At 44.0% G+C, this 8,477-nt stretch overlaps 1 protein-coding gene across 1 annotated transcript in view; it reads left to right on the top strand.

The window, feature by feature from the left end:
- Positions 1–601, top strand: part of LOC133510382 (astrotactin-1-like) — a 37,895-nt gene extending 37,294 nt beyond the window's left edge. Inside the window, exon 2 of the mRNA XM_061838215.1 lies at positions 508–601. Coding sequence (XP_061694199.1) covers positions 508–530 — 23 coding nt within the window. The 3' untranslated portion in view covers positions 531–601. The remainder of the gene's footprint in view (positions 1–507) is intronic.
- The last annotated feature ends 7,876 nt before the right edge of the window (positions 602–8,477 follow it).

An 8,477-nucleotide genomic window follows, 5' to 3' on the forward strand; every position in this document is an offset into this window, starting at 1 on the left:
GCCACAATGTAAGGCCACTCTGAAATGTACATGTACAGTTTTGTCACACAGCACAACTCCACAGATTCACTGACACTCACAAATTCTGAGGGAACAAATGGCATGCTGACTGTAGGAATCTCCAACAGAGCTGTTGCCAGTAATAGAATATTCACTTCTCTACCAGAAGCCGTCTCAGACAATATTGCAGTACATCCAACCAGCCTCAAAATCGTAGACCACATGTAACTACACCAGCTCAGGACATGCACATCCAGCATGTTCACCCCCAAGACTGTCAGAGACTAGCCATACATAAAAGTGCTGCAATAATCGACTTATGTAACCAAAGTTTTCCTGCATAAACTGTCAGAAATTGTGTCAGGGAAGCACATCTGCATGCTCATCATTTTCATCAGTGTGTCAATATCTCTGCATAATCAACTTGAGTGGGTTAATGCACACATTTGATGGCATCGGGCATGTTATAGAGGTGTTCTCTTCATGGATAAATCCTGGTTTTCACAGCATGTGAGGTGTCGTGTGGGTGAGCAGTTTGCTGATGTCAACGCCATAGATCCAGTCCTCCATGGTAACGGTGGGGCTATGATATGGGCAGTCGCATGTTTTGGCCATTGAACACAGATGGATTCTACTGAAGGTATTTTGAATGCAAAGGGATACTGTGATGAGGCCTCGGGCCCATAATTGTGCCATTCATCCATGTTGGAAGGATCTGAACACAATTCCTGGGAGCTGAAAACATCTCAATTCTTGCATGGCCAATATACTCCCCGGAGATATCGCCCATTGAGCATTATTTGGGATGCAATGGCTCGACGGAAACTACAGTGTATTCAAGTTCCTGCCAAAATCCAGCAACATTTCAAAGAGATTGAATAGGAGTAGACCAACATTCCACAGGTCACAATCAACAACCTGGTCAACTCTATATAAAACAAGATGTATTGCACTGGGTGAGGCAAATGACGGGAACACCAGATACTGATCCTGGTTTTCTGACCCCCAAATTCCCCAGACTCCCATAGTCAAGAAAAACTGCACATTTCAGAGTAGCCTTTTATTGTGGCCAGTACAGTGTTGCATGTATATTTTTGTTTATCATATAAATTGACTTTCTTTCTTTCTTTTTTTTTTTTTTTGCTGATGTTAGTGGACCTGGGTCCAACTCCATGATTTTGATCATTTCAGTTACCTTGCCACAGGGTGGGACAGGTGGTAAAGCGTTGGCCTCACAGTTCTCAGTATCTGGGTTCAATCCCAGCCCCGCCTGTGTGGAGTTTGCATGTTCTCCCCGTCCCTGCGTGAGTTTTCTCCAGGCATATATGGGGATAATACTCATTTTCAGTTAATTTTCTAAATCTTGGATAGAGAAAGTAATGTTTGAAAGATTAAATTTACAGGCCTGCTTTTGGCGACAGAGTGGTGCAGCTGTAAAGCATTGGTCTCATAGTTCTAAGGACCCCGGTTGGGCAATTTCCTCCCACATCTGAAAAACATGCAATATTAATTGGACAGTCTAAATTGCCCCTAGGTGTGATTGTGAGTGTGGCTGTTAGTCTCTATGTGCCTTGCGATTGACTGACAAAACAAGCTTTGATTGTTAATCAATTCAAGTGCATATAGTTACTGAGAGGGTCCCAAAATTATTCAAATGATGTTAATGTTGGTGGCATGGAGCCGCAGCTATAACGGGTTAGTCCCAACATTCTGAAAACTGGGGTTCAAATCCCGGCCCCACCTGTGTGGGGTTTGCATGTTCTCCCCGTGCCTGCATAGGTTTTCTCTGGGAACTCCGGTTTCCTCAACCATCCCAAAAAAAGGCATTCATTGGACACTCTAAATTGCCCATAGGTGTGACTGTGAGTGCGGCTGTTTGTGCCTTGCGATTGGCTGGCAACCAGTTCAGGGTTTACCCTGCCTCCTGCCCGTTGACAGCTGGGATATGCTCCAGCACTCCCGTGACCCTTGTGAGGATGAGCGCCAAAGAAAATGGATGGATGGATGACCTATAACATTGCTGTGCTAATTTGATAATAGTAAAAATGGAGAAAACCTATCACTAGGTTCCATGAGTAACATAACTGATAAGGTCAGATGTGCTAACCAATCGATCACCATGCTGCCCACTCTATAAATTAGCAAATACATTCTTGGTAGTACTTATTTGTTCACACAAACTTTGTTTACTGTATAGTATAAATATTAACATTCTTGAATCCATTTTCTGACCTGCTTATCCTCACAAGGGTCATGGGAGTGCTGGAGCCTATCCCAGCTGTCATTGGGCAAGAGGCAGGGTACACCCTGAACTGTTTGCAAGGCAATCGTTGGTTACATGGAGTCGGACAACAGTCACACTCACAATCACACCTATGGACAATTTAGAGTGTACAATTAATGCATCTTTTGAGGATGTGTGAGCAAACCCGAGTTCCTGGATAAAGCCCACGCAGACATGGGGAGAACATGCAAACTCCACAAAGGAGGAGACCAGGATTTGAACCCCGGTCCTCCGAACTGTCAGGCCAATGGTCAACAGCTGCTCCACCATGCTGCTTTAAATATGTACATACAGTAAATGTAAAAATATATTTTTCAAATTAATCTAACTTACATTAGCCTAACACATTGGCAATTTCCATCCAGCCATCCATCTTCGGCTGCTTTTCCGGGCCAGCTTCCGAGGAATTAGCCTGAGCAGGAATGCCCAGAGTTCTCTTTCCCCAGCCACTTCATCCAGCTCTTTCAGGGGATTTCGAAGTGTTCCCAGGCCAGCTGACAGACGTAGTTTCTCCAGCGTATCCTGGGTCTTCCCCCGGGTCTCTTTCCGGTGGGATGTGCCTGGAACATCTCACCAGTGAAGCGTGTGGGAGGCATCTGAATCAGATGCCCCACCCACCTCAGCTAGCTCTTCTAAATGCGGAGGAGCAGCAGCCTGACACTGAGCCCCTCCCGGATGACCAAGGTTAGATTTAGAGCTTCTCACTCTAAGGTAGAGCCCAGACGCCCTGCGGAGGAAACTCATTCCGGCCCCTTGTATCCGGAATCTTGTTCTTTCAGTCACGACTCATAGCTCGCAACCATAGGTGAGGGTAGGAATGTAAATCCAATGGTAAGTTGAGAGTTTCGGCATTCAACTTAGCCACCTCTGTACCACAACAGACAAATACAAACTGACGGTGCACCGATCCGCCCATCCATCTCCCACTCCATTCTTCCCTCACTCGCGAACAAGATCCCAAGATATTGAACTCCTCCACCTGGGGCAGGATCTCATACCTGACATAAAGAGGGCATGCCACCCTTTTCTGACTGCAGACCATAGTCTCAGATTTGGAGGTGCTTGATTCTCATCCCGCTTCACACTCAGCTGTGAACTGCTCGGGTGAGCATTGGAGATCATGGCTTCATTAAGTCAACAGAACCACATCATCTGTAAAGACCACAAATGCAATGCTGAGACCACCAAACTATTACACCGAAGTATTTTCCCGACCGACTCACAATGTCCCGAGTCAGGGTCAGTAGTGCCCCATCCTCACTTCACACAGTGTTGGCGGTGCACTGCATCTCACTCCCAAGATGCCAGATGGTGGGCCAGAATTTTCTCTAAACTGTCTTCAAGTAATTCTCCCTGGCCTCACCGAACACACGGGTTTTTGCCTCAGCGAACACCAAACCTACTAGCTGCCTTGGGAATCCTACAGGCCAAAAAGGCCTGATAAGACTCCTTCTTCAGCTCACTGTTGGTGTCCTTTCACATGTTTGGGGGTTGCCACCACGACTGGCACCGACCCCCTTAGGGCCACAATTCTGGTTGGCGCCTCAGCAATGGAGGTGGAGAACATGGTCCACTCAGACTCAATGTCCCCAACCTTCCAAATTCTTTTGGAGGGGGGAGGTGAAACTTCTTCTGACAGGGAAAACTGCCAGACGTTCCCAGCAGACCACGAGGTGTCACTTTACAGCTCTGGCCCTCTCTTCACCCGAGTGTCCAAAATATACGGCCGCAAGTCCAATGATATGACTGCAAAGTCTATAATCGAATTGCGACCTAGTATTTCCTGATGCCCAAAGGCTTACGGCCATGCTACCCAGAGAATGCCCAATCTTGTCAGATCTCTGAAGCTAAATGGGTTTGGCCCTGGTTAGTACTTGGATGGGAGACCGCCTGGAAATAGAAGGTGCTGTAAGCTTCTCTCCCTGGCTAAATGCAGAGGGGTTGCGTCAGGAAGGGCATCCGGTGCAGAACTGTGCCATACAAATATGCGTTCATCTAAGATGACACGCTATGGTGACCCCTAATGAGACAAGCCGAAAGGAAAAGAAGAAGAAGCATTTCCTGGTGTCAAGTGCCCATGTGGACTCCTGTGTTTGTTATGAACAATCCGTGATGAGCACAGAAGTCTTGTAACAGAACACCACTCGGGTTCTGATTGGGGGTATTTTTCCAATCATGGCCTTCCATATCTCACTATCACTCCCCTTGTGAGCATTGAAGTTCCCCAGCAGAACAATGGAGTCCCCAGAGGATCCATCCCCCCCACCTTAAGGCGGCAGGAAGCTACCCTCTCATCCACCAGGGTGAACCCTAATGTACATGCGCCAAGTAAGTATACCCACAGCTGCTTGGCGCCTCTCACCATCAGCAACTCCAGAGTGGAACAGAGTCAAACCCCTCTCAAGAGAACTTGGACTCTGTTCCACTCTGGAGTATGTACATATTAATATCCAAATTTTTAAAAAAAGGCAGGCACAATGTCATTCGCCTCACATTGCTCTTTTACAATCCCTCCGAAAGTCCAGTCGATTGGAAGGCAGTTTGCGTTGATCGTGACGGCGTGCTGAAACAAAAAATAAAAAAGCTGTATTTTTCTGACCGAACAAATATGAACATGCATCCAAAGTGTTCAGTACTGGATTGGTCGTGGCCTCAGTTGTCAATGTCTGCCACCATCCCTGTTAACCTTCAGCAGGGGTGCTCAATGCATTGATCACGATGGACTGGGCAGTTTTGGTCGATCGCGACGACGTCCCGCAAGAAAAACAAAAGACATCAGCCGTTTTTTCTGACCTTTAACTCACAGCGCATGTGCAAACAACGACAGTACAGGAAAACACGCTAGTCAGCGAGTTCCCCCCTATTTTAAGCCCTCACTTAAGAAATCTTATCAAACATGAGTATGGATCCTGGCATAAAAACGAAAACAAAAACATATCACTTTCATACAGAATGGGAGGCGGACTTATTTTTCATGATGTAATTTTCAAAGTGTGTTTGCCTCATCTGCCAGTGGAGTGAAATATTTAGCAGCATTTTCAAACTGTTTATGGAAAATATGATACCTACATTTGGCTGAAAAGCAAACTGAGAATGAGAAAAGTGATCCCAACTGGCTACACAGTCACTTTTCACACAATACAGTTCAACAGCGAAAGCCGCCACCGAAGCATCGTTCTGGGTTCGTCACATCGCTACTAACAAGAAGTCTTTTCAAGAGGGATAGATGGTAAAATTACTGAGTCAGTTTTCCGATCTTTTAGAAATAAAGGCGGGAATATTATCTTCAATTCAAATCTGTGCAGCTGTAAAGGAGTACAGTTACACGGCGCTGTGAAGCCATGGCTGATGTGTGGAAGGACATTGGACATTATGAGTATTTCTCACTGCAGTCAGACAAATACACAGACGTGAGTGACACAGCCCAGGTGTGCATTTTCAATCATATGTTTAGTGATCATCAACATGAACTCAGATAGTTACAAAAAATGTTCATAGTTAATTATGTTGTGTTGCTCAATATTGACTCATGCGGTTATGCAAGGCACTTAAACTTACATTTACAGATAAGCAATCCTCAATATACTTTAAAATAAATGTGTTTTGCACTTTTGTAGTTGGTAGATCTTTGTGACTTGGTCATTCTATTTCATCATTGGTCATTGTAAAAAAAAAAAAAAAAAAAAAAAGACATCACCCCCGCATCGATGGCAAGAGGTTGGCTGCTTGAAAGAACATCTTGAGGTAAAAAAAAAAAAGTCTCCTGAGGTAGAATGTGATTTTTGGGCACACAAATTACAAAATTACGGATGAAAATTGGATGGCATGGTGGATGACTTGTCAGTATATCTATGTCTCAGTTCTGAGAACAGGTATTCAAATCTCAGCACTGCCTGTGTGGAGTTTGCATGTTCTGTTCCTGCATGGGTTTTCTCTGGGTGCTCCGGTTTTCTCCCACATTCCCCCAAAAATATATGCTTGGTTAATTGAAAACTCAAAATTGCCCCTAGGTGAATGTGAAAGCAAAGGGTTATTTACCTATATGTACCCTACGATTGGCTGGCGACCAGTTCAAGGTGTACCCTGCCTCTCACTCAGAATCAGCTGGGATAGGCTCCAGCGCACATATGACCTTAGCGAGGATAAGCAAAGCAAAGAAAGGAAAGCAAGGCAAATTTATTTGTAAAGCACATTTCATACACAAAGTAACTCAATTCACTTTGTGTGCATTCAAATACATAAAAGAACAACAATTGAAAAAGTACAATTAAAACCGCTTTTAGTGCAAGAAATATCACTGAAAAGTTGAAGCACTCTAAAACACGAGAAAAAATCCTTCCATTCATTTTCTGAGACGCTTATTCTCACAAAGGTCTTGGGAGTGCTGGCACCTGTCCCAGCTGTCGGGCAGGAGTCAGGGTACACCCTGAACTGGTTGCCAGCCAATCGCAGGGCACATGGAGACAATTTTGGTTAACTGAAAATGAAAAAGAAAATGTTCAATAGATGTGAATGTGAGTGCTTTATTGAGATGTGCCTTACGATTGGCTGGCAATCAGTCCAAGAAGTACCCAACCTCTCGCTCTAAGTCATCAAAAATCCATTACAGTTTATCCATGACCCTAATGAAGAAAAGAGGCCCATGTTGATAAAAGTTCTCCCATTTCATACACGATCTCTTTGGATCCCACATTTACATCATACGATTAACAACATGTGTGCGTAATACGAATTGTTTTCTGTAGTCAAATTATTATTTGATAAAGCAGATCTCATTTTTAATAAATAAGTAAATTTGAGGAATCAACCATCAGCAATGGATGAAAAGTCCGCTGTTTCAAACGCCAAATATAGTCTCCCTTTGGTCGTGTCCATTCAAGTGACAGATAAAAGAGACTCTGATAACAGCAAATTACACAAACAGCAAATTAGCAAATTACTCCCTACCACTTTGGTGTAAATTAAATTTCCATTAAAATGTGGTGTTTTCCTCATATTGCATGTGTTGGATTTAACAGTACTGTTTACAAGTTGTTCTATTGAGGTAAACATGTTTGCAGGCAAGTCAATGATGAGAGGAGTTCATTGTTCTGTAGATATGATGAATAATATTTTGTTCACTTAATTTAATCAAAAATAACCTACATGGCAGGCGGCATGGTCGTTCAGCTGGTAAAGCGTTGGCCTCACTGTTCTGAGGTCCCGGGTTTAATCCCAGACCCGCCTGTGTGGAGTTTGCATGTTTCCTCCGGGCACTCCGGTTTCCTCCCACATTCCAAAAACATGCAACATTAATTGGACAGTCTAAATTGCCCTATGTGTGATTGTGAGTGTGGCTGTTTGTCTCCTTGTGGCCTGCGATTGGCTGGCAACCAGTTCAGGGTGTACCCCGCCTCCTGCCCGTTGACAGCAGGGATAGACTCCAGCACTCCCCGCTACCCTCGTGAGGATAAGCAATGAAGAAAATGGATGGATGGATAACCTACAAGGCATTGTTATTCAGTCTTATATATATATTCAGTCCAAGAATTTATAAATGTTTGATATCAATGAACGCCAAAAGGTGGCTTTCGACACAATAGCACACACATGCATTCACTTCCAAGCAAACTGTGACAGTGTTCAAGCTGTATAGGCCTGCATGTGATTTTGTCTGCAATTTGCCATCCCTGTTGTCATTGTTTCTGTTAGATTTACAAACCTACTCTGTTTCGATGTGCCATGTGCACTAACAGATGCTATCATCTTGGCCCAGAGGAGGAAGACAGACGACCTGTCTTCTTAACTGAAACTGAGAAATTGCATTTTTTTTTCTTTCAAAGCTGTACTTTCTACTCCAGTGGCCTGCGGTGGAGCAAGGCCTTTCTCTCGCACACTGTCAGGAGTTAGGTATTTAAGGGAGAATGGGAACTTTTAACTGTCACTTGTAAGGAGTTAAATATATCCTATCAGTTAAGAGACAAACCCACTTTCTAAAGTCGGGCTACATATTGCAAACTCAAACATTGTTTAAGGCAGGCAGAATTACGTTCAATCATCTAATTATCAGCAAACATAAGTCCCTGCAGAGGTGTAATAATATGACACAATCTCCCAGCATTCTTTCTGGACATAATGCCAACGCTGCAATTAAACTACGGCTTGCTTTATTTACAAGACCATCATGTTTAATTAATGTGTCTAAAATTTAGAA

The sequence above is a fragment of the Syngnathoides biaculeatus genome, chromosome 13 (assembly GCF_019802595.1).
Source record: "Syngnathoides biaculeatus isolate LvHL_M chromosome 13, ASM1980259v1, whole genome shotgun sequence".
NCBI classification, from domain to species: domain Eukaryota; kingdom Metazoa; phylum Chordata; class Actinopteri; order Syngnathiformes; family Syngnathidae; genus Syngnathoides; species Syngnathoides biaculeatus.